Genomic DNA, 27,583 nt, shown 5'->3' with positions numbered 1-27,583 from the left:
ACATGTCAAAGGAACAAACACGACCCCTACAAAAACGACAAAATCCCGATGGGAATACATAAATTTCTATGTTGTTGAAACTAATTGGAGCCTCTAGGAGAGAAACTTTGCGTTTCCTTGGGGCTGGATAAGGCATGTTTTTTGTATAAATTAACCTGTACCCAGGGTCAACAAGAAAAAGGACACAACCCCCCCAACAGCTGTTCCCAAAAAGGGATGAGACACAAAGAGATGTGAAATACAGCTCACTCAAACAAACCAAAAAGGATTTGACCACTGTGGGCAAAAGAGCATACTCACAGTGTTGAAGTTCCACGTCCTCTTAAAAGAAAGTCTCTTTTTGAGACTCATTGTTCACTTGACTGCTCGACGAGCAGCACATAAGGCAAAGTAGACGCGTGCATACCTGAACATTCCCCACCCATAGAAAAGACAACCATGTCTGTACAAGTCAGGGAAAGGAAGGGAGGGGGAAAACCCTGAAATTTGACATGGCACCAGAAAAAGAAAAAGACGAAGAAGAAAAATAAAAAGAAGGGGGTGGAGGGAGGTTTCCTCATCCGGCAGCTGTTGCCATGGAAACCATCCCAACGATACATATAGTCTCTTCAACATTGATAGGAAGGAATCATAAGCTCCCCCTTTTCTTTCCCTTCACAAAACCGCAATGCCCCCATTTCTTTTAGTACTCTGGAAAAGAAGAAAAACACTGTTGGGATAAATCGAAACCATATGAATTCTGTAGAGTGAAATGCTTAAAATTGCAATGGTCTTTAACTATTAGTTTTCTGTCCTAGATAACGGTCACAAGTTTCGTATATAAAATGTGTAAAAGTGCTGTTTACGTGGTAGTATGCCTAACAATGCTGTTTTGAAATGAAATCTCACATGTAGCCAACCACCGTGAATCAAACGTGTAACAGTAACGCAACCTCTATGTGACCCTGAAAATATTGTAATGAAAAGATGTATTTTATCCTTAGTAGCATCATAAGTAGAGGTAAGATCGGGCCAAAAAAAAGCACCCGAGCCCGACGCAGGCCCGAGGGGTATTAAACCCGACCCGGACCGAGCCCGACTAATTAACTGGATTTGCTGGCCCGGCCCGAAAGGGGCCCGAAATTACATATTTTATTTATAAGGAGGGGTGATTTATGATAACAAATTAAACTCTGCCTTTTGTTACAACATCTAGGCCTAAGTTAAATAAAACTGTATAAACATTTACATCTTTTATATTTCTGTGTCTGCACTGCAGATGTTACATTAAGCGACAATCTGTCATTGACGGGTTTTTTTTTTGAGGTAGCGAAAACATTTAAGGGCGTCCGTCATTTTGACGACTTGATCATTGGGCCATAATCCACAGCAGCAGTAGTAGTACGTCCTTAAGATTTTAGCGCAGCACTTTCATTGAGGGGGTGTTGACGTGTTGTGCCCTTTTCCGACTCCTATGCAAATTCCCCCCCCCCCGATCGTATTCTATATAAAACGCTTATTAAAACAATAAAGCGAGCTAATTATTATAATTGGGAGATCCTAGTCTATATAACGCGTTTATTTAAACAATAAAGCGTGATTTTATTCTGCAAATTGCGTTTTTTAACGCGGATGAAAATGTCACCAACGTCAATGTACGCTTCCGACAAAAGCGATCGTATTCTATATAAAACGCTTATTAAAACAATAAAGCGAGCTAATTATAACAATTGGGAGATCCTAGTCTATATAACGCGTTTATTTAAACAATAAAGCGCGATCGTATTTTACTCTTACCAGAGTGCGTTTTCCTCGTCAGTTCTCCTCTCTTGAGTTTATCCTTAACTTCTTGTTGGTCCGACTCCATATCAGGGATACCAGGCCAAAATCACGCGAATTTGCGGAGGGGAAGATTATTAAGAGGACAGCATTCACGTCACGTCACGTGCACAGAGCAGAGCATGCTGTGGCTCCGTTAAAAGCAATTACAGCTCCTTCTCCGTTTTATCCAAATTATTTATTTTATAACAAGTATTCCTTGGTCTAGTATCCATACATAGTTTAAGTATATATTTTTAATGAACATATATTTATAATTATTAATTAATTAAAAAAAAAAAAAAAAAAAAAAAAAGCAGGACCGAACCCGACCCGACCCGACCGTATGACTGACATTTCAGGCCCGACCCGGCCCGAAATTGCCTCGGGTTCGGGTTCGGGCTCGGGCCATAAATCTTAGGTCTAATCATAAGTCAAGTGTAAAACTAAAACACCTGACATGAGCAGTTGGACCGTTGCAAAAGTCTTGGTATGTCTCAAAAACCTAAATATAGCCACGTTAACATGTAGCCTCCTAGCATTGCAACAGGATCTGGTGGACAATTTTTCCTTAACAAATATTACGATTAATCTGTAGACACCAAGTAACAAGCATTACTGTAGTTGCCATACAGTTTACCCTTTTCTCCCATTATATCCAGGGTTGGGTAGGGTTACTTTAATTTGATTATTTTCAATTACTTTTGGATTACTCTAATACCAAATATGCTAATAAAAGACAAAAGAAACTAAATATGAATAAAATTATGACTCACAACACGTGGTAAGCTTTCTCTCCTGGCTTTGATCTCTTTGATCTCCGGCAAAACTAACATAAAATGCGACAGAAACAAAATGAAAATCAATCCAAACAGCTTGCCAACATCATTTATGCCGTTCCATGTATTCCGTTACTCCCCAAGCCTGCACAAAATTTAGTCATTTTATTCACATTTAGTTTCTTTTGTCTTTTGTTAGCATATTTGGTATTGGAGTAATCCAAAGTAATTGAAAGTAATCAAGTTAAAGTAACCCTACCCAACCCTGATTATATCCATCACAGAGTCACTGCTTCATAACGGTACATGTGAAAACTGAGAGCATTTGACGGTACATAGCCGTTGCGTGCCATCGTCGGCCATGTGCAGACGAATACCTTCCGTGAATGGAATCAGCGGAGCAATACAATGGCCATGTCTGTAGTGAACATCAAACCGGTCCGTTACTTTACTGACCAACTCTGGCCACTGGTTGGCAGTGACACCTCTCATTCTGAGAAAATGAACTATATAAGTCCAGGAGAGGATAAAAAGGAGAAGAAATCAACAGTTGAGTCTGGGTGATTGTATCTAAAAACGTAAAATCACTTACATCAAATTACACTTGAAAACATCTTTTTGGGTTGTAAAGCTACTCGAAAAGTCGTAGCGGGCCGTAAATTTCACACCTAGGCTTGAATCAATGAACCCTCAATAACTATCCTAGGGCTATAAAATATTTTCTGCGGCTACAGCTGAGACATATATTAAAAATACCACATCAATAATAACCTCATAAAATTGCAATATTATTTAGGGAATATAGCCACATTTTACTCAATAAAAACATTTTTATTTGTGCTAAAAATCCATCCTCCTTTTTTTCTTCAAGAAGATGTCAATAACTCTGTCGTACAGATTATCCAACGTTTCACTTTTTGTCTATCGCCATTTTAACTAATGCTGAAAGTCAGGCCTGTCCTGTAGCATTTCTATCATACATTTTTATTTATTTTGGGCTGAAAATCTCGGTTCGACAGAAGAAGTGGGGACAGGGGTATTTTTCTTCTCATTTTCAAAGTGATACTTCTGTTGCCGCCCCCTAGCCAATCAAAGTTTGTGAAACCGCTGACATTTCCTTTAACTTTCTGGAAGGCCCTGACTCTGCCAACTTCAGATCTGATAGGCTAAACTTGGCTAAACTTGGCTTATTTTATAAAGGGTCTGCAAAGCTGATTGAAAAGGCCTCCGGGTATATTTTTGACCCTGGCAACATTGGCTGAAATGTGATTGGTTAAATGCTTAAATATGAAGGCACAGATCTGAAAGCAGATCAACCAGGTGAAAAGCAACGAAAGGAAGTCAACAGACAATTTGGAAAAGCTAAATAAGTAATTATGGACTAAATATAATTCACATCAAATGTATCTATTTTTTTAGGCCAGCAGAGAAGGCCTCGCAGGTCCTGACCCATCACTGCTTAAAAGTGACCCCAAAGTTGATACAAAAGTTGAAGCATTGGCAAACCAGCAGCTGCAATATGACTTAATTTATGTGTTACTATTCTGCTACCAGTTATCAGAATCACTTGGACGTTTGTGACACAAATCTTGTCGACACGGTAATGAATGCTAGAAACTGAACTGTTTTTTAGACATCATCAAACCACTTATAAACTGTCCCCCTTCTTTTTGATTCAAAACTGGTATAAAATGTTGTTTCACATTTCTCGGCTCAAACCTTGCGGTTGAACGCAATAGGAATCAAACACGGGTCACAGCTGTGAGCATGTCGACTCTAACCACTGGACCACCAGTAAAGTAACAATTATCGCACTATTTAAACCTGGTAAAGGGACAATTGGTGCCGTGAGTAAAAATAGTGTTATAATGAGATAAAGTCTATTAATTGTTCAAATATACAACTAGTGGTCCAGTAGAAAGGAGGTTGCAATTTCAACACCGCGACCCGGGTTTGATTGCCGTTGTGATCAATGTTTTGCGATTGAGGTCGGCAATATTTTTTGAATGAATAATCCATCCATCCATTATCTGCACCGCTTATCCTCAGTAGGGTCGCGGGGGTGCTGGAGCCCATCCCAGCTATCTTCGGGCAGTGGGCAGGGGACACCCTGAACTGGTTACTTTGCTCACCCATTCACACTTAGGGACAATTAACCTGACATGCATGTTTTTGGAATGTGGGAGAAAACCGGATTGCCCGGAGGAAACCCACGCAAACACGGGGAGAACATGCAAACTCTACACGGTAGGCTCCATCTCATGACCTCAGAACAGTGCCGCACACGCACTAACCACTGGGGCGCCGTGCTGCCCTGAATGAATAATCATTTCACAAATCAGGCATGAAAATCATTCACCTTCAGGAGAAAATCACAGTTTTGAAGTTCAAAAGGGTGACCTTCTTGAATTGTGAAAATTCTCTGGAAAATGTTTTGAGGTGGGTATTGTAAGAATTTCCAGAGTGAACCAGGCGTTTGAATTAAAATCAGCGTAGTTTACGCGAGCAGGAGTACTGTCCCTCTTCTTGCGTGACGCGATTTTATGTCATTTTGCACTATTTTAGTGTATCTGATGATGAATCAGACAATGAAGGACATTTAATAAATATATTGCAAATTTTACGTAGGTATTTTGTTCATAGTAGTAGATAAATTATTAAAATCATGGCCGAGGGGATTCAACATCGTTTGTCCAAATACAATGCTTAGTTTGAGCTCAGAAAAAGTCAAACAAAATTTTATACCGATATTTTTTATCAAAAATTAGGGATGAACGTTATACACATATAAATATGGTATTTCATCTACACCACTCTCACTTTTGTAAGCCCTGACCCATTTTTATGCCTGACAAATACAGTAAAACTCTGTGTACAACTTTGAATTCTTGTCAGAACCAGGACAAATGGTAGACCCAAACGCGGAATGTTTCACTCAAAAGTTTATTGGGATATTGAGGATAGAAAGGCCACCGATCCGGTGCCCGCTGGACGGGGGAAACAAGCAGCTCACGGGATCGGAGCGTGATCCAAATGCGAAAGTGGATTTCCCGGGGCGTGAGATCGGAACGTGGTCAAATGGGGAAAACTGATCGCTAAATGGAGCGGGAGATCAGAACATAGTCAAATGGACAAAACGGGTCGATAGCGGGAGATCAGAGCGTGGTCGGTGGTCAAAAACGGGTCAATAGCCGGAAACAAACGGGAAATCAGGAACAGATGAGTAGGATACGGATGAAGACGGGACCGACGGGAGCCAGAGTCAAAGTGCTTGCCTTGCGTATGCAGAGGTTCGCTGACGGACTGACAAGGAGTGACTGGAGTACTGGGTATAAATAGGAGGGGAATCGATCAGGCAACTAGCAGCAGCTGGCCCCAAACAAGCGTGCACAGGTGAGTGCAATGAGTAATCATGACATTATATAAATGTATAGTGTCAGAAAATGGGATGAGGTGGAGAAAACATTGCTTATAACCTGGTCCTTGTTAAGCATATATCGTCTGAAATTTACCAGATATTAAGGATGTGCCTTCATCATGGAGCTAATCATGAAATTTTATATAATTAAGAAAATGTCTGTAATGATAGTCTAAAACATAGACAGCGCTAAAGATAGAAAATGAAGCTTCCCAATGTTTTATGATTCCAGTCTCAATCCCAAGGCTGTCGTCACGCAAGATGTTAACGATTTATTGAAGCGTTTAACAAGAAACAGGAGACACGTTGTGGCCAAACGGCCCCGCTTCCTTTTCAAACAAGAGTATAGGGACACTCTGCCTTTATTTTCCTTTAACACAGTCATAATTTTGCACACAAAAAGTTGTAACTGAACAGCCATTCTTTCTTAAGTAAAGAAGTTGGTCAAAATGTGCACACTACTCCGTATAAAATGCTTTGGCGATCACAACCAATTGAAAAGCAGTGAACATCGATGGTCAGTCAACTGCACAATATGCAAGAGAGTATGGTAGTAAAAAAAATACGTATTTCATCAAAAATCCCCGCTGTAAATGCAGCTCTGCCATAATTATTTTCCAGGTACACCAGAATAGAATAAAAAAACAGTACCCCACAATCAGCTTCTAACAGTTGCCTCCACGCTTGGAGAACCATACTCCGTTCTCCTTTAATTATAACGATTGAAAAGCAGTGAATATTGATGGTCAGTCAACTGCACAATATGCAAGAGAGTATGGTGAAAAAACATTATGTGTAGTACAGTTCAAGTGCAAGAATAAAGAGGGTATCTTATCCACACAAATGGAAATCATTTGTTTTTGTTCAAAATAAAGGCATTTTTTTGCAATAGATCGTTATACAGATAGTATACCTTTTCCTAAGTATTTTTTTCCAGTGTCGTGTCCAGTTCTCTGTAGATTGTCATGACAACACTATTGATAAATCATTCAAATGGAATAAGCATTACACATTAGGTTTTAGAAAAAAAAAAGATTAAATGAAATATTAAAACTAAAACATGAAGAGAACAATGAAGAATATTACATTAATCCTTTATTGTATCGCGGCCTAATTATCACGGTTTTGCTACTTAAGGGATTTTCATTGTGCTTTGTGTTCTGCATTTTGGTCCAAAATGGCTCTTACAAAATTTTAGGATGCCGACCAGAGAGTAAATGCAGTTTCCCATACTGTCCACATGATGGCGAAAGTATCATCCGAAGTATTTGATCGTGTCCTTAATACGGTTGTGCAATGAAGCTGCAAGATTATTTTAATTTAATTAGAATTGGATAGTATCAATCCCTTATCTGCACCGCTTATCCTCAGTAGGGTCGCGGGGGTGCTGGAGCCCATCCCAGCCATCCTCAGTCAGTGGGCAGGGGACACCCTGAACTGGTTGCCAGCCAGTCGCAGGGTACACAGGGACCGACAATTTGCTCGCTCATTCACACCTACGAACAATTTGGACCGGCCAATTAACCAAACATGCATGTTTTTGGAAAGTGGGAGGAAATCAGAGTGCCCGGAGGAAGCCCACGCAGGCACAGGGAGAACATGCAAACTCCACACAGGAGGTTCGATCTCATGACCTCAGAACTGTGCCGCACAGGCGCTAACCACTGGGCCGCCGTGCTGTCCAAAATTGGATAGTATAGAATTTAATTGTAAAATAAAAAAGTATATAAAGTACAGTACTTTTATTTGTTAGACATATACTTGAGCCTGTAAATTGGGTTTGTTCTTTGGTTTTAATGTATAACAAAGCAATAGAAATTTTGATGAACAAATAAATGAATAAATAAAGGTTTTTACTTTGGGAGTTTCGACTTTTTAGAAACGCAACCCCCATTAAAAACAAACGATTACTGTGTAGGCGAATGTTTTTTTCAATAAAGATTACATTTAATGCCCAAACTGAATTACATTAGAATTATATAGCCACAAGCTAAATGTTAAGGAAAGTCATGCAAATACACTCTTTTAGAATTGTTGTTGTTTTGTTCTTTATGTTGACCCACACTGGCTGCAGATTTACCCTGCTATAGAGGGGTAGTAATGTAATATGTTCATAAACGCCCAACTCTATAAAAACAAGCAAAAAGCCTTCCCCCTCAGTATACATTATCAAAAAGAACGCCCTTCGCTCGCTTGAGCCTTGAGGGCAACCACATAAGACGTGACCACACCCTTGCACTGCAATTCCGCTCCCATAAGAAAAAAAAAACCCTAAATGGGATTTGTGAGCTTGAAACCTGACACGTATAATTATCCTGATGACTCTTGCCCCTGTTTTACCATCTCGCAACACAGCTCAGTTTGGGTACAATCTCTGTGATGCGAGGGCGAGGGTGATTGTTCGCTTCCTGAGTTTATGTTTTGCCGTTTAATCCTTTTAGTCATGCAGGGAAACTGAATTCTTTAAAAATAAAAGGCCCTGATTAAGAATAGCATCAGCTTTATATCTTCGGAAAGACAAATTCATTATAAAATTCACAGTTGCAAAAAGCATTGTTTGTTCTGTCACAATAGAAGTGATATCCTGATTAGGCATTAAGTCCATTTGGGAAAAAAAACTCCCAGCCAAGCAGCTGGCCCTTTTTTGTTTTAATAGAAGGTTATAATCCAACTAAAGACTGGCTCCGAACCATTAATTTCTCGGTTCATATGCATAACAAACGCCATAAACCTTGTAGACAGTCAGCAGTGTGTATTTTAGGGTTTATGCTAATGGAAGATGTCCCATTGAATCTTTGTTTAATCTGATTGTGATCTCTATTATTTAAGAATTAGCCTGGGAACAGTTTCATTATTTACACTTATAATAGTTTCCAGAGTTGTAAAGCAGCCCTGTTCAATCAATCCAGTTAAACTAATTAACCTGGAGCACTCCCATGTTAAGTTGGTGTTAAAATTCCAGGAAATGTTGCACCTATAGATGGTTCTTAATCAAATTACCTCCAGCCGGGCAACCCAAGTGTTGGTGACCATGTTGGATGATTATGTGTATGTTTACATTGTTGTTTGGTTAGACAAACTTTACAAGCTATGTTATGACGATAAATGTTCACACGTTGTCGTGTTTTGTAGTATTTGTACTTTTATTTTTTGGGGGTCTTTAGGTTGAGTTATGCTTAGAGTACAAGGCAGATGCTTTTGCCTGTTGAATTAGAGTTCAGGTAAAATTTAAAAACGAGTTCAATGGGAGTTTTAGGCTGTACAACAACAATAGGTAAATAAGCATTTTCATTTTTGGCTTATGTGAAGAGAATCTAAGAAAAGTACGGATAGTTGGTCGCTAGCCTTAGGAAGAGTCCAAGTGATGTTAATGTTGTAGCTGTCACTTGGCAACCAAAACATATATCTGGCCCGACAAGTTATATTAAGTAACCAGTTTATTCCAAAGACAGTCAGAAAGAAACATGACCGGGTTTCCCCCTTATTCATCTTAAAATAACTTTGTGTTCCTGATCACCTACCATTTACGAAATGTTTGGAACAGACTGTCACATAAGGCTAAGTTTTGGGTGTTGGGTCTGCATTTACTAAGCCTCGATAACTTTGTTTGTCGCCTCCTCGTCGACAATTCCTTACTTCTGTCGACTTGAGAGGTAACTAGAGCAGGGAGACGAAAAAAAAACAGGCCTTAGACCTTCATTTCAACAGCCAATAACCTCACAGTGTAGACCGATGATAACAACAAACCGCATCTGTTGGACCCATCCAGTGCGGCTGACGGTCTACATACAGGTATGCGCGAGACGTCACACAAAGATTATGTGATTGCTATTGCTGCCTGTTTATAAATCTTGTTCAAGATTGTCTTTACAGATGATGTCATTGCAACGGGAGATTACAAGTGTCATTCAGAGAATGAACACGGAAACTGAATATAAATCTGCTCCTCGGCTTGTTTGGATGCTGCTGCTTCAGTTTGAAGAGCATGTGGGTAACAGGAGGCAGAAACAAAAAAGAATTAAACAAGATACTCATACCTCTTATGGCATAAATTGCTCAGCATCATATTTAGAAGGCAATTGAAACTTGTGTCATCTAATCTGGAGGGCTTGTATTTACATTTATAAAGCCCCATAACACAGCATTATACTGCGTTTCCTATACATCAGGAAGATTCTGGCAACAGTCAGGGTATAATTGGTCCTGCCAGAGTGTCATAAACTTGTATTACTTAAATCATCATAATATTATTAAATATATATAAATCTGAAGTTAAAATACCTTTTAGATTTCTTATTAGATAAATGGTCGCAAACGCCTTGGTGTGTATTTGTCCTACGTATCTCTCTCTGTCAGAAGGAATCTTGGTCAGTCAGCCCCTCCTCTCATGCTAAAGCATGCACTCTCACTGGTTGTTGCAGCGTGTGCCCCGCCCTGCTGCCATATGATTAGAAGGATGGGTAAAATGTGACAGTGAAGAGTGTGGCGTTGAATATTTTTCAACTCTCCCAGATCAGAAAAGAAGGTTTAGCGACTGAGCTTTCTGCGCAGAAAACCTGCCTAGCACCTTGCCGCACTGCTGGCATTTTCAACAGAGCGTGAAAATGTGGCGCTGCAATTGCAATCAATTAAAAAAATTCAGAGCAGGAAAATGCCTTGGTGAACACGGGCCCCAACTGTAGCTCATAAGATTCTGTTCCTGTGAACCATCTGAGAAAAAACGGCATCCTGTCATAGCCGCTATCACAAAAGCACCGATACTGATATTTAAAACTTTAATTTACCAAATTGCCGTTATGACTATTACATTGAATTAAATTTAGAACTCACATCGGTGATTTCGTCTGTTTACTCGCCAATATGATTCTTTTTTCCAGGGTAGCATCACGCCGACCCACCCTTGATGGTCCACCCACCAGGGGCCCACAAGATTCACTGCTTACATCCCGAAATTATGTATTTTGTCAAAACTCCCCGCTCTAAATGCAGCTCTGCCGTGATTATTTTCCAGATGCACTAAAATAGAATTGGAAAACAGCACCCTGAAATCAACTTTTAACAGTTGCCTCCATGCTTAAAGAACCATACTCAGCTCTCCTTTAATTATAAATGAATTCCACCTAAAAACTGTCTGAACGTATTCCTAAAAGTAGTTTCCGTGAATCAATACATTCATAACAAAGTCTACAGAAATACAAAAACACTGCAACTTAAAACAGATTTAGGGGAAATACCACAACCAAAACCCAGATGAAATCTTACTCCGAAACATTCACTAGCAAATTTCCCCTTAGCAGTCAAACAAAAACCATGCCCCAGGTTATTTCTATTCTTGTACAAACCATGCCACACTTTTGTTGCATCCACTCAAAAAAACGTTGTCTAAAGAAACTGTGTATTATTTGGTGCTTTCTAGTAGTAAAAAAAATACTATAAAAAATACTATATTATTTTAAAAAAACAATGGATTTGAATAACGAGCAAAAGAACAATCACATAAACAAGCATTGATTTTGAATACTCGTAGGTTGCGTAATTTAAATGTATTTTACATAACATGAGCATGACATCATTGTCTGCCATCTTGCTATGGGTACACGAAAACCTCAAAAAGCGACAGAATAAGAAGTAAAATGGTGCATTTTGGTCACTTTCAGTCGCTGTTGTTAGTATTCTACTTTGTGCTTTTTTTGCATATGTTGTCCGCCGCATAAAATTGAAAGCCTTATACAAACCTAGTTTAACTTCAAACCCTATGGGGATTTTCAAGTAAAAGTTATTTAATTTATATTTATTTTAAATGCTTTTCAAAGCATCGTAAAACATTAAGAATGCTCGTGTCAAATTTTCCCCCTTGCGTAAAACCACAAGATGAAAGAAAAAACAGATAATCCCCCATTTTTTTACCATTTTCAACATTTAGAAAAAGCTCCAGGGCGTTACTAGGGCAGCGCAATTCTTGACCCCGGCACTACACCATACAGCGACATCTACTGGTTTAATATTACACAGTGTCCCTTTAAACTACACAGTCTGTATTTTCTCAAATGTTTACCTCTGTAATTATAGAAGCCATGCAATAATAACATACCTTTACAAGCAAAACACAAAATAATCTAGAGAACGTCAAATTTCAAAGGAAATTCTGTTAAAGCCCATACTCCAGTTCTACACCACTTAAAAATAAACACAGTACCCCAAAAAGACACAGACTCAGAGAAATCGTATGTTCTCATTGCTGGAAAACAAAAGATTTCAATCATACCCTCTTTAAATGTCAGGGATAGAGAAGTCACCGTTCACACAGAAATAAAATCCTTCAACTTGATCATTTTGCATATTCGCAAAGAGAGATTGCCTGAAGGGATGACGAGAAATATTCCGCAGCAGCCCACAAAGATGAGATTCTTACAGAGTTGATGGTAATGGTGGGTTCCATGTGTGGCACGCAAACTGATCCATTCGCAGGAGCTGCACGCGCTGAAAGCCCAAATTCCCAATAGCGACTGGAGGCTTCCGTACCGTGACTCTTTTTCTCCCTCTCTGACTAACCCCCCCCCCTTCTCTCTATCTCTCTTTTGAGCTCTCACTCTTTGGTGGCAGCAGATTGCTCCTCTGTTTTTAACTCCCACCTCCCGCCTCCATGTCCTCTTCATGCCTTCCCGCCGACGCCCACAGGCGCCTCAAGAAGAAAAAGTCAGTGGAGTCTAATGAGTGACAAGGGAATGTCAGAAGGAAAAAAAATGTCCCGTTTCAAACGCAAAAGAATGAGAATTTTTGAACAAATATGAATAGCACTGCACAGTATAAAACATGTGTTCAAATTACAAGGCGGGGTCTATTTGCTTCCCTCAAGTAATATTCGGGGTTAGTACACCTTTTTCAATGGCCCGAAAAGAAAAAAATCCCGTGTGAATCATGTTTTTGGCAGAGCCAAAAATATACTGCGTGTACATTTGAGACAAATCTCTCCCCAAATAGGTGTTGGGTAAAGAATGAGAGTAACATGTAGCTTACATTTTCAGTTGCAGGAAGTTCTTCCCATTACAATTTACTGGGAAATGCTACCATAATTCTTTGGCCTATACCACATATCCATAAATGTGTAATCCTTGCACTAATACACATTTCACAGTGCTCTGTTTGGATGTAGCATGCACCTGTCCTATTGGGAGCAACCCTTGAGGGGACAATGACATTCATGGTACAATGCCATACAAATTCATGCTAGCTTTATCACGCGGGAAGAAATGAATTGAATTGAAATGCAATAGCAAAGCCACCAGAGAGCGGTGTCAGCATCATTTTTAAGCAGACTTGAGAAACATGGCAACAATTTCAGCATTTAAAAGCACTTCAACCAAAATTCAAGCATTTTACAATACTTGAAAACATAACATTAAAATTGGAGCGTTTTCAAAGATTTCAAGCACTAGTACTAGCCCTTAATATAAGACAAGTGTTCAAATTAGGGCTTAAGCAAACGATTATTTTAATAATCGATGAATCAGTTGATTATTTTTTCGACTAATCACATTTTTTAAAACACTTTTTTTATTATTTTGGCCTTATTTATTGTAGTACTTTTAATTATGGACATGTTAAAAAGAACAGCACAACTGAATATTCTGTAATACAAAACAATAAAAAAATAAAACTGTCAAATAGCTTAACAGTAAACAAAAATAGATAAAAATGTATGCTAAGCAACTGCAAATATAAAAGAGAGGTATTATTGGGGTAGATTGTCAGATGATGTCATCTTATTGTACGATGAATGTTTTTATACAGCATGAAAAAAATGCAAAGGTTAAAATTGTTTTGTATTCTAATTATATTTTTCGTGTTTTTCAGTGTTAATGTGTTGTGTATGTAAAATAAAATTGTATTCTTTTTTTTCTTCTTTTATCTCTTTTTCATTTTTTATTGTATTTTTCCTTTTTTATTTTTTCACTCTTCAATCCTTGAAAACAACATTAAAATTCCATCCTTTTAAAGCACCTGTACAAACTCTGTCCTTACTAAGCGATAATAAATCATACAAACACAACACGGCACCTATTTACTCACAGCAAGACAGATTACGCAGAATACCTCAACAATATTAGTAATCTATGATTATGCGGTTGTCTGCTACTAGTGAAGGAGACATTCTAGATTAGAGCCTAAATGTCCAATAAGAGATAAAAAAAACAAGCTTTTCTTTTCAATTTCCCGTACAAAAAATGTTATACGGGGTAGACAATTATGATTAAAGAACCTTAAAAGTACAGGGAAAATGTATACATTGAGAGGTATGAATTACGACTCTGGGCCTAATTCCGTCCCTCCAACAATATTAAGTGGCCTGCATATACTGAAAATATTACTTGCTTCTAAAAAAATTACCGACAGAGAGAGGGGACCACAGTAACAAAGGCTACTATCAGTTACACAAAGTACCGCAAGGAACTCAAATACAGCACTGCCAGACGTCCCCCCCCGCTAAAGCCGGTCCAAGTCCAGGCCCGTCTGCGGTTCGCTAGAGAGAATTTGAAGGATCCAGATAAGGACTGGGAGGATTAGTTATGTTTAGATGAAAACAAAATATAACTTTTTGGTAGAAACACAGTTTCTTGTGTTTGAAAGAGAAAGAATACTGAATTAGAGCCTAAGAACACCATACACACTGTAAAACATTGGGGTGGAAACATCATGCTTTTTTCCGCAAAGGGCCCCAGGAGACCTATCTGTGTGCAGTAGCTCAGGAGGTAGAGCGATCGTTTTAGGATTAAGGGGTCCCAGTTCGAATCCCGGCTTGTCCGTGTTACATGTCGAAGTGTCCTTGGGTAAGACATTGAACCCCCAATTACCCCCAATAAGCAGGTTAGCGCCTTACATGGCTGCACAGATCACGGCCGCTATTGGGAAATGTGAAGCACAATGTAAAGCGCTTTGGGAAGTCATTGACTTGAAAAGCGCTATATAAATGCAGATCATTTCATTTCATGAAAAGAATGAATGAGGCCATGTATGGAGATAAATCTCCTTTTAGCAAGGGCATAGAACATGAGATGTGCCAAGGTCTTTCAGCATGACAATGATCCCAAACACACAGCCAGGGCAACAAAGGAGTGACTATGTAAAAAGCATTTAAGTACCTGGAGTGGCCTAACCAGTCTCCAGATCTCAACCCCATTTAAAATCTGTGGAAGGAGTTCAGAGTCCGTGTTGCCTGATAGCTCTAAAACATCACTGCAGATCTGCATAAAAGAATGGGCCAAATACCAGGAACAACTTAAGAAGAGTTACAGAAAACATTTGGCCTCCATTATTGCCACCGAATGATACTTTTTAGCTTTTAGAAGAACTTTTGGTTTTGACCAAATATTCATTTTCCACCATGATTTGCAAATAAATTCTTTAAAGGTCAAACTATGTGATTTTCTGTTTTTTTTCCGCATTTTTTCTCGCATGGTTGATGTTTACTCCTCCTTGATCTGCTACCTTATCGTGGTGGAGGAGTTTGTGTGTCCCAATGATCCTAGGAGCTATGTTGTCGGGGGCTTTAAGCCCCTGGTAGGGTCACCCATGGCAAACAGGTCCTAGGTGAGTGGCCAGACAAAACGCAGATCAGAAGACCCCTAATGATGAGAGAAAACTTTGGTCCTCGATTTCCCTCGCCCGGACGCGGGTTACCGGGGCCCCCTTCTGGAGCCAGGCCTGGAGGTGGGGTCCGCTGGCGAGCGCCTGGTGGCCGGACCCTTACCCACGGGGGCCGGCCGGGCACAGCCCGAAGGGACGACGTGGGACCCTCTTCCCATGGGCTCACCACCTGTAGGAGGGGCCAAAGGGGTCGGGTGCGCAGAGAGCTGGGTAGCAGCCAAGGGAGGGGTCCTTGGCGCGACGATCCCCGGCTACAGAAACTGGCTTTTGGGACATGGAACGTTACCTCTCTGGCAGGGAAGGAGCCCGAGTTGGTGCGTGAGGTTGAGAAATTCCGACTAGATATAGTCGGACTCACCTCTACGCACGGCTTGGGCTCTGGTACCAGTCTTCTCGAGAGGGGTTGGACTCTCTTCCACTCTGGAGTTGCCCGTGGTGAGAGGCGCAGAGCCGGTGTGGGCATATTAATTGCTCCACGGCTCGGCGCCTGTACGTTGGGGTTCACCCCGGTAGACGAGAGGGTAGCCTCCCTCCGCCTTCGGGTGGGGGGACGGGTCCTGACTGTTGTTTGTGCTTATGCACCAAATAGCAGTTCGGAGTACCCAACCTTCTTGGGGTCCTTAGAGGGTGTGCTTGAGAGCGCGCCCCCTGGGGACTCCCTCGTACTGCTGGGAGACTTCAACGCTCACGTGGGCAATGACAGTGAGACCTGGAAGGGCGTGATTGGGAAGAACGGCCCCCCTGACCTGAACCCGAGTGGTGTTTCGTTATTGGACTTCTGTGCTCGTCATGGTCTGTCCATAATGAACACCATTTTCAGACATAAGGGTGTCCATATGTGCACTTGGCACCAGGACACCCTAGGCCGTAGTTCGATGATCGACTTTGTCATCGTTTCGTCGGACCTGCGGCCGCATGTTCTGGACACTCGGGTGAAGAGAGGGGCGGAGCTGTCAACTGATCACCACCTGGTGGTGAGTTGGCTTCGATGGTGGGGGAAGATGCCGGCCCGACCCGGCAGACCCAAGCGTGTTGTGAGGGTCTGTTGGGAACGGCTGGCAGAATCTCCTGTCAGAAGAAGTTTCAATTCACAACTCCGGCAGAACTTCGCCCATGTCCCGAGGGAGGCGGGGGACATTGAGTCCGAGTGGACCATGTTCCGCGCCTCCATTGTCGAGGCGGCTGATCGGAGCTGTGGCCGCAAGGTAGTCGGTGCCTGCCGCGGTGGCAACCCTCAGACCCGTTGGTGGTCACCGGCGGTGAGGGATGCCGTCAAGCTGAAGAAGGAGTCTTATCGGGCCTTCCTGGCCTGTGGGACTCTGGAAGCAGCTGGCAGGTATCGGCTGGCCAAGCGGAATGCGGCTTTGGCGGTTGCCGAGGCAAAAACTCGGGCATGGGAGGAGTTTGGCGAGGCCATGGAAGCCGACTTCCGAACGGCTTCGAGGAAATTCTGGTCCACCATCCGACGTCTTAGGGGGAGGAAGCGGTGTGCCATCGACACTGTGTATAGTGCCGATGGGGCGCTGCTGACCTCGACCCGGGACGTTGTGAATCGGTGGGCGGAGTACTTCGAAGACCTCCTCAATTCCACCGGCACGTCTTCCTCTGGGGAAGCAGAGCCTGAGGACTCTGGGTTGGGCTCTCGTATCACTGGGGTTGAAGTCACCGAGGTTGTCAAAAAACTCCTCGGTGGCAGGGCCCCGGGGGTCGATGAGATCCGCCCAGACTTCATTAAGGCTCTGGATGTTGTGGGCGTGTCATGGTTGACGCGCCTCTGCAACATCGCGTGGACATCGGGGACAGTGCCTCTGGACTGGCAGACTGGGGTGGTGGTTCCCGTCTTTAAGAAGGGGGACCGGAGAGTGTGTTCCAACTACAGGGGAATCACACTTCTCAGCCTCCCTGGTAAGGTCTATTCAGGGGTACTGGAGAGGAGGGTCCACCAGGAAGTCGAATCTCGGATTCAGGAGGAACAGTGTGGTTTTCGTCCTGGCCGTGGAACACTGGACCAGCTCTATACACTCTTCAGGGTCTTTGAGGGTGCATGGGAATTTGCCTGTCCGGTCTACATGTGTTTTGTGGACTTGGAGAAGGCATTCGACCGTGTTCCTCGGGAGGCCCTGTGGGGGGTGCTTCGGGAGTATGGGGTACCGCACAGTCTTATCCGGGCTGTGCGGTCCCTGTATGCCCGGTGCCAGAGTCTGGTCCGCATTGCCGGCAATAAGTCGGATTCGTTCCCGGTGAGGGTTGGGCTCCGCCAGGGCTGCCCTTTGTCACCGATTCTGTTCATAACTTTTATGGACAGAATTTCTAGGCGCAGCCTTGGCGGGGATGGAGTCCGGTTTGGGGGCCTCAGCATTGCGTCACTGCTTTTTGCAGATGACGTGGTGCTGTTGGCTTCCTCAGCCCGTGATCTTCAGCTCTCGCTGGAGCGATTCGCAACCGAGTGTGAAGCGGCCGGGATGGGGATCAGCACCTCCAAGTCCGAGGCCATGGTTCTCAGTCGGAAAAGGGTGGTATGCTCCCTCCGTGTCGGGGAGGAGGTCTTGCCCCAAGTGGAGGAGTTCAAGTATCTTGGGGTCTTGTTCACGAGTGAGGGTAGGATGGAACGGGAGATCGACAGACGGGTCGGTGCAGCGTCTGCCGTCATTCGGACCCTGTACCGGTCTGTCGTGGTGAAGAGGGAGCTGAGCCGAAAGGCAAAGCTCTCGATCTACCAGTCCATCTACGTTCCTACCCTCACCTATGGTCATGAACTTTGGGTCATGACCGAAAGAACTCGATCCCGGATACAAGCGGCCGAAATGAGTTTCCTCCGCAGGGTGGCTGGGTTCTCCCTTAGAGATAGGGTGAGAAGCTCAGTCATCCGGGAGGGACTCGGAGTAGAGCCACTGCTCCTCCGCGTTGAGAGGAGCCAGTTGAGGTGGCTCGGGCATCTAATAAGGATGCCTCCTGGACGCCTCCCTCGGGAGGTGTTCCGGGCATGTCCCACCGGCAGGAGGCCCCGGGGGCGGCCCAGGACACGTTGGAGAGACTATGTCTCTCGGCTGGCTTGGGAACGCCTCGGGGTCCCGTCGGATGAGCTGGAGGAAGTGGCTGGGGATAGGGACGTCTGGGCTTCCCTTTTGGCGCTGCTGCCTCCGCGACCCGACCTCGGATAAGCGGAAGACAATGGATGGATGGATGGATGGTTGATGTTTACCGATGTTGAATATTACAGGCCTGTCTAATAATTTCAAGTGGGACAACTTGCACAATTAGTGGTTGACTAAATACTTATTTGCCCCACTGAAATGATAAATGTGATGTAAGAAGTCACTGACTTGTCACTTAATTACATCAATCTCCCATCAAAAGTAACTTTCTTCCTTAGTTATATTTTGGTGGTTTGTCACTAGACACCAGGGCTGGGAAAACTACAGCCCATGGGGGAATCTGAACCATTAACGGATTTAATCCGACTCGCGAGACAAGAGAAGCACGGGAGAAAAATTAGCCACAGGATGTCGCCAAAGCTAATCACTCCTCTCAGAGCTGTATTTGCTGACTACCATTGATCAACCAGAGTACATTTAAGGAAACACCTATCCAAATTGATTTTAGTTAAAATAGAAGTCACGGACGCACAAGCTGTTTGAAGGACAATGCAATTGCATTCCCCTGGATTAAAAAATACATAAATAAAAAAAATAGCACCTTGGTGTCTTTGCAGAAGTTTAAAGAAGCTTTATCTCTCTTTTATAATCCATATGAAATCAAACAGCCAAGTTCTCAAATTCAGGTAAACATTTAAAAGAAAAAAGATACTTTTATACCATTAAATTGATCATTTATAAAATGGTATCATGTTATGTTTAAAAAAGTACCAGTACTACGAATAAAAATGTAATTCGGGTGTCTTTCCTACCCTGTGTCACTTTGTGTGTCCTCATAAAAAACAATATCTTTCATTGCGCTCATAGCCAACGTTCAAATGACTGGCTATATTTTCTGTACTTGTATTTTTACTCAATTTTATCTATTAATATAGTCATGTACAAGCAATAAAACACTTCTGAAGTAGCCCTAGTACAATACGTTTTTTTTAGTTTAAAAAAGGGAGATACAACTTTGCAAATACTTTCAATTAAAGTTTTTATTTGTAAATAAATGTATTTGTATAGTGTTTCAAAATGATCAATTGGATGAAACTTTCATTTAAAAAACAAATGGGCAATTAAACATTGCCCCACAAAGTAAATGTAGTACTTACCTCTAGGTCATCCAGAGATCGAGCCAGACTGCGATTTTTCGTAGAACGGCGTTTGGAGGCACGGAGGACACCCAAACCCCAAAACTTGGAGCCCTGTTACAGGAACATTGGGTTATAATCTAGGTTTTGGTCAAAACACTTCAACCCAAATAGTTGTAACTCCTAATTTATAAGACTGGAAATGAAAATGTTGGTATTTAGTTACCAAAATAAAACATGTTTTTAACGCCATAAATCAAGGTGAATATTTTATAGTTAATTCTAAGTAAGGCTGACAACCTTTAAAAATAAGAATTGGATTGACATTTAACTTTTTACAACTAAATCGTAATAAAAGTTAAGTCAATTATAGCTACTAAGTCTACACCCGACAGCCAATCGCGTCAAATCACGTACACGTTACTTATTTTAGGCGCTGGATCATTCTTTAGACTTTTCTGATTCAACATGTGGTGTCATTTTCAGAGGACAGGGATAAACAAATGGCTGCTGCTGAAATTGATAAAAATTGGTTGGTTTGCTTCATATTTTTCATCATTTTTTTTTAAATCTAATAAAAAAAAGTTTTTAAATCATAATTCGGGAAATTTGGATTTCTTTTGCACCATGGAATCCCTTTTTGGATCGGCGCTAAGTTTTTCCGGCAAGATGCTGCCAAGCTCTGCCATGTATTACTGGGCCTCACTCGTGTTAGACAACATGCCCATTCCAACTATCTCCTGGACTCGCACTGAACTGGTTTCCAGCCAGTCGCAGGGCACATCGAAACAGACAACTCACTAGCTCATGCACACCTAGGGACAATTTGGACCGGCCAATTAACGTGACATGGATGTTATTAGAAAGTGGGAAGAAACCAGAGTGCCCAGAGCAAACCCACGCAGGCACGGGTAGAACATGCAAACTCCACAGTGCCGGCCAGTGCCGTCTAGTGGTCAAATTTTACACATCCGACCTTTAGAAGACTACATCAGGCTATAGCCTATTCCCAGGGTTGGGTAGGGTTACTTTAACTGGATTACTTTCAATTACTTTTGGATTACTCCAATACCAAATATGCTAATAATAGACAAAATAAACGAAATATGAATAAAATTACGAAATTTTGTGCAGGCTTGGGGAGTAACGGAATACATGAGACAGCAAAAATGATGTTGGCAAGCTGTTTGGATTTATTATCATTTTGTTTCTGTCGCATTTTATGTTAGTTTTGCCGGAGATCAGAGCCAGGAGAGAAAGCTTACCACGTGTTGAGAGTCATAATTTTATTCATATTTAGTTTCTTTTGTCTTTTATTAGCATATTTGCTATTGGAGTAATCCAAAAGTAATTGAAAGTAATCCAGTTAAAGTAACCCTACCCAACCCTGCCTATTCCTGACAGAATGACTAGTGCTACAGTCCTAAGGTGACTGTGAAATTCCTTTTAGATACAATACTTTTTTAGAACCAGTTTTTTCCGTTCGTGTCTGTAACATCTGGAAAAAAAAGATTAGGCTAAATGTGTTATGCTCTACATTAGACACCATTTAATTTAAAAATAGATGTCTAAAATTTTATTCTTCAGCCCAACCAACGTGGACCAAATTTCATCCTAAAATAGTCATTGTGTTTACCTTAAAAGTCCCCAAAAAGTATTTGCAAAGTTTGAATAAGACGTTTTTTTCATCATTCATTTATTTACAAAATTAAGATATCGTTAGGACACAGCTATGTTTTATTTAACTCACATTTTTCCCCCGCTCATTCTTCCTGTGGACAAATCCTTGGGTCCAATCCCCTTTAGGGGGCATCATCTGGAGGGTATCTGCAGAGCGATATCGATCTAAGGGAATCTGGCTTATGGCTGGCCTTAAGTTCTGCATACTGGCACCCAGGTTGACATCAGCTAACATATTGTTGTTGCATATGCCACGTGGCTCTGAGGCACCACTCAGAGATTTTGACCATTTTGGATTGGAGAACAAGAATTGGCTGAATGGAAGAGTCTCCTCTGAGATGCATTTTGTTGTACGCAATGGTGGTAATGGCGGTGGGGGCTTGAAGTGGAACTTAAGTCGAGGAGGGGCGCCACCGTAAAAGTCGGTAAGAGAATCAGGTCCAGATAGTGACTCTGAAAGGGACTGTGTGCTGCCTCTGTTCTCCGGATCATACATTTGGTCATTATTGTACAGATTTCTTGGGACTTGGTCTTGAGTGGCCAGATTATCCCATGGACAGGTGGGGAGGAGGACCCCAGGCTGTTTGGGGATTACAGAAGGGAAATCCCTGTTGGCTATTTCTTCAGGCGAAGTTGGGTTGTCAATTCCACTGTCTATGGTAATACTGGCATTCCCTTGTAGGATGTTCTCCTTGGCTTGCTGCTGAGCCTCGATGTCCAGTTTGACCCGAAGCCTCTCCACTCCATCACCAATGTGACTGTACAGGACAGTGACAAAACAAAGGACATCTGATGGCACATGGGGGAATTCCAGGCAACCAGAGATTTCTGGATCTGGATTGCAGTTAAAACCAAAGCGCTCGGCAATGCCCGCGTGCTCCTTGTGGTTTCCCAACTCTGGGTCGATGAAAAAAACATGGCAAGAAGCCCTTAGTGGATCGTCAAGCAGAGCACAGCCGTTGATAATGTGTGCAGTGGTTACCAAACAAAAGAAACGTGGGTCCTCGGCGCAAACAGCACCAAGTACCAGGTTCTCAGTAGGAAAGGCGGCAAGAATGACTCCCTTGTCGTCGTAAAGTCGGATGCAGTCAAATGTAATTTTCATCATGACCAGTGTGTGGGTATCCTGCTCTGTGCCCAGCTGGCGAATAAGCTCTCGGATGGCCTTCAAGCCGTCGTCTTCTGATTGTGTAGTGTTTAAAATCAGTTCAGTAGAGCTCAAATAGCCGACCACCAAAGTCACATTTAAAATGTTCCAGTCTGGTTGAGTTTTCTTGGTGCCTGAAAAAACAGAATGGCGTTTCTCCTTTGGCTCGTGCCCTTTGGCGAATTGTCTTTTGGACCATTGTAACATATCTGGCTCTGACAGCGGCCTCTGCTTGCCAACGAGCTTATGGCTCGGGTTGTTAGAACTTGGCACATTTTGCGAGATAGCAGAGAGGATATTACCCTTTTTGGGGCTGATTAGAAATTTTTCATCCTGCAGGATTGGGTTCCCAATGACACGTCCTTTGGTGTGCACGACCAAGCGCAGGGACCCAATACAGCGACCAACCATCTGCACCACTGTCTCGTGCAAAGCGGTAGACACATCAGCTCCATTGATTGCCATGATGCCGTCGCCATGTCTTAGTCCCACGATGTCCGCAGGACTTCCCTCCAGGATGCCGCTTATCAAACACGGCCACTGCCCCGAGATTGTGAAGCCAAAGCCGGTCCGACCACGGTGGAGCTCCACACGCCGTAACTCACCGGATTCACTCAAATCCAGGAACCTCCTTGCACCCTCCTGTTGTCCTTGAATCCTCATCTTGGTTGCCAACACAATCGTGTTGTTGTACTGTGGTTACACAAAGAGACCAAAGACAGTTAAAATTCCAGTTAAGAGTATTAACACTGTTGAACCTGGGTGTCTTTACGACAGTGGTTTCAAACCCTGTTGCAGGTAACAAACCCCACCAGTTTCATCTGCGTATTCACCAAACCCCACTTAACTTTAAATCAAAATATATATTTCAGATTGTAGACAAATAGTTTTTCCACTGGTGCACAAAATGAACCGTGCAGAAAAAAAATATAGTGCATGAACTCACAAATTACAGAAATGCAAATCAGTGTGACCTTTGCTGTTGCCTTTCAGAGACCAGTTAGGATTTGTGTGGCTTCACCTTGACAAGTGCTCCTCACATGTAATTTCACTTCAAAGTCTGTTCCTTCTCTGTTTTTTATGTCCAGCTTCCTCAAAAAGGAGTGTTTGCGAAGACACCTTGAAACAAATGTGTCTTTCTTGGTACTAACTTAACACTTTTCCATTGTTGAAAACACCAAAACATTTAGACTAGAGCGTTGTTGTTCTGGAGAGTTGCTATTTAACCTGGTTCTGCTGATTTTCAACGATTTAACCAAGGTATTCATCATTAACCTCTGCTGCTTCAACATCAAATTTGAATGGTTGTCTCATCCACGCTCAATATGAGTCTCGTGCAGGAAAGTATCAGTGGAAAGCGGGGCCTGTCATTGCGTATGGACACGATGAGTTTGTGTGTCCTAATCTCCACTAAAGAGAATCCACCGAACCCCTGAGACTTGACTCCCCGAACCCTTAGTGTTTGATCGAACCCCTGTTTTACGATCATGCAAATCTCGAACTGTTTTTAATATGATACCCCCACAGTTGGAATGTGCCTCTTATTATGTACCCCCTTCCCCCAAACACACACATTTACACAACACAGACATGCCAAAGGTTTTTCACAGCATTGGCGACAGTCTCAGTGCCCCCATTGTGAACCACAGCAAAAACTTGACCCCAAAAGCATAAATTGTGAGTCGAGTCAACTTAAAAATAATCACAGTCAGCATATTTTCACCCAGGTCATGCCAAAGATAACATTAAATAGTGATTGGAAAATGTGTTATGGAATGGATTCGGTCTATTTCGAGTAGAAACAATTCACTTATCCTACAAGTAATAAAATATAATCAAATATCACATTCAAATGCTTGCGTTGGGTATATGGTGCACGTATTATACGGTTGGAGAAGTTATTATCTGTCAAGGATAAATGGCTTTATATGCTCGCCACAAAACGAAGTGCCAGCTGGCTTTCCCTCTCAACAAATAAAAACCTAAATGACAAGCAGACATAGTTTGCGGTAACTTTTAATGTAAACAGGAAAGCTGTATTCCTCCTTCTTTTCTTACAGTATTGCGTTTTAAAAGAATCTGTAACTGCAGACATTAAGGACTACTGCACTACAATTACAACTATCTTATTATTAACTCTACTTAACTTTTTATATTTACCTTTCTTGTACTATGAAGGCAACCTCCCAAAGAAAAATACGAAGCTTTAAACGTCAAAAATGGACATTTTTACGTCACGTAACTCCAATTGTAAATGGCAGTTAATCCAAACAATACATAAGGTTGTGCCGTGTGTCGGCGGGGCCGTGAACGCGCTTACCTATTTACATGCACGCGCTTTGAACCAGGCGAAAATGAAGGTAACCGTGGCAACGCAACGTCGCCGCCTTCCTCGCCCCGCCTCTTTACATCCATGTAACCAATTGCTGCTAAGCTCGGTATTCAAAATGGATGGTTTGATCCTATTGGTTATCTAGGCGGAAGCAGTTCAAATCCAATACGGTTTTGAATAGGTTTCAAATTCATTGCGGGTTGAAATGTTTTTAAAGGGAGAGTGTTTATTATTTACTGATTCCTAGATGTTAAAAAAACGTAATTATTTTAAAAGAAAACATAATTGATTTGAATAATAAAGAAAAGTATATGAACAAATCATAGAAATGTGCATTTTTAAATACATGTAGGTCAAGAAAATTGTATTTAATTTGGATAGCAAATTGCTGTTGGGATCAACAGGTTGCAGGTTCGGTTCTTCTCCCTTCCAAGTTATATGACAAAGTGTCCTTGGGCAAGACACTGAATCCCTAATGCCCCTGATGAGCAGTTAGTGTTAGTTAGTGTAGAAGGGAAAGGGTGAAGCACATTGTAAAGTGCTTTGGGAGGTCTTCAATGGCTTGAAAAGCACTATATAAAATCAGAACATTTACATTCTTTTCTACTTCCTTTTTTGTTCTGATTTTTTTTCTTTACCATTTGTTTCGTTGTCTTTTTCCCCTTTATCCCTTTTTATTTTGTCGCCTTTCTTTTTTCCCTTTCCTTTTTTTCATTTTTCTTTATCTTTATTCTTTCCTTTGTTCTCTATTTTTTCCTTTTTATTTTCTTCTCTTTTTAATTGTTTTCTATTTTTTCTTTGCTTTTTTCATTTTTCTATTTTTCCTTTTGTCTACCTTTTTTGCTTGTCCCTATCTTTGCTTTTTGTCCTTTTTTTCTATATATTTTTTACCCTTTTTCCTTTGCTTTTTAAATTTTCTTTCTTTTTCTTTTGTTCTTTTTCCTGTCTTCCCTCCCCCTTTTTTTTCTCACCAGGGCCATACACAGCTTTCTTGGACGAATTTGCTGAACTTTTGTCTGAACTAGTAACCTATGCAGACAAATTTATAATCATGGGGGACTTTAACATTCATATGAACTCCCCACTCAATTCACTCACTGTTGTGTTTCGGTCTCTAATTGATACATTTGGTTTTAACCAACTCGTTGATTTGCCAACTCATAAAGATGGAAACACGCTAGATTTGGTTCTGACTCGAGGAGTTTCAACCTCAAACATGACGGTGTTACTGTGTACTACAGTTATCTCGGACCATTATTTAGTTACATTCGAGGTGCTAGCTAAATGTATTACTAAAAAAGCTGAAGGGTTTAGTGGACGCAATATAAGCACTGGCACATTTTCTGAGCTCTCCGATCTTCTTTCAGGAGCAGTTGCGTCCTTTCCTTCATACAAAGGCTCTATCGACTCACTCATGAATGAGTTTAATGCTACCCTGGCTAGTGTCCTGGATTCAGTAGCGCCCATACGGCCTAAATCACGACCTAAAAAACGCACACCTTGGTTTAATGATGAAACTAGATCCCTTAAACAAGAATGCAGGAAATCTGAAAGAAAATGGCGCGCTACCAAGCTTGAGGTTTTCCACCAAACCTGGTGTGACAGTCTGTTGAAGTATAAAGCGGCCCTTGCCTCTGCAAAATCAGCCTACCTTTTGAAGGTGATTGCGTCACAAAAGAACAATCCCAAAGTCCTTTTCAACACTGTAGCATCGCTTACAAGGCAACAGATTATCCCAGATAGTTCCACCCATTCAGCCCATGACTTAATGGTCTTCTTTACTAAGAAGATTCAAGGCATACAGGAAAAAATTGCTAAAGACAGTATTAATACAACACATACTAAAGCGCTGAAATCTATAGATGCACGACATGGTGGCTGTCCAGGGAATTTGTCCCGTTTTAGTGAACTGTCACTCGATAATCTTAAACAGATGGTAAATACGGCCAAACCGACGACTTGCCAATTCGACCCGCTTCCAGGTTCACTTATTAAAGGTCTTTTGGGCGTCCTTGCACCTTCAGTTCTAAATATTATAAACATATCACTCTCCTCAGGTGTAGTTCCAGCAGCTTTTAAGTCCACCGTTATTAAACCCACACTGAAACGACCCAACCTTGATCCAGAAAGCTTATGTAATTCTAGACCTGTGTCAAACCTACCGTTTCTTTCTAAAGTACTTGAAAAAGTAGTGGCACAGCAGCTGAATGATTTCAGATCCGAGAACAATCTTTTTGAATCAATGCAATCAGGATTCAGGGCTAACCACTCTACTGAGACAGCTCTGATTAAGGTAACCAATGATCTCCTACGGGCAATGGACTCTGGCGCTTCATCACTTTTGCTGCTGCTGGACCTTAGTGCTGCTTTTGACACAGTGGACCATAATATCTTACTAGAACGGTTGGAAAAATGGATTGGTATCTCAGGAAACGTCCTCTTATGGTTCAGATCCTACCTCTTAGATAAGACGCACTGTGTTAAATATGGCGAAATGACATCTGAGCCCTTTAGTGTTCCCTGTGGTGTTCCGCAGGGTTCAGTGCTTGGCCCC

The 27,583-nt window shown here is 41.9% G+C and overlaps 1 protein-coding gene across 3 annotated transcripts in view; it reads right to left on the bottom strand.

The window, feature by feature from the left end:
- rgs12a (regulator of G protein signaling 12a) overlaps window positions 1-25,056 on the bottom strand; it is a 50,346-nt gene extending 25,290 nt beyond the window's left edge. For 2 of the 3 annotated variants that reach the window (XM_088347179.1, XM_088347181.1), the window contains exons 1-3: window positions 24,858-24,995; window positions 21,621-23,390; window positions 19,892-19,984 (exon numbers count right to left, since the gene is read on the bottom strand). In XM_088347179.1, the coding sequence (XP_088203305.1) occupies window positions 19,892-19,984; window positions 21,621-23,360 (1,833 nt within the window). In that variant the 5' untranslated portion in view covers window positions 23,361-23,390; window positions 24,858-24,995. Of the gene's footprint in view, window positions 1-19,891; window positions 19,985-21,620; window positions 23,391-24,857; window positions 24,996-25,017 lie in introns of those variants that run through there. The other variant, XM_088347180.1, reaches the window with a different exon arrangement.
- Between the last annotated feature and the right edge of the window lie 2,527 nt (window positions 25,057-27,583).

This window comes from Urocampus carinirostris, chromosome 11, assembly GCF_059441175.1.
Source record: "Urocampus carinirostris isolate Australia breed hairy pipefish chromosome 11, RoL_Ucar_1.0, whole genome shotgun sequence".
NCBI lineage: Eukaryota > Metazoa > Chordata > Actinopteri > Syngnathiformes > Syngnathidae > Urocampus > Urocampus carinirostris.
This window is presented reverse-complemented; position numbering and strand designations above follow the sequence as displayed.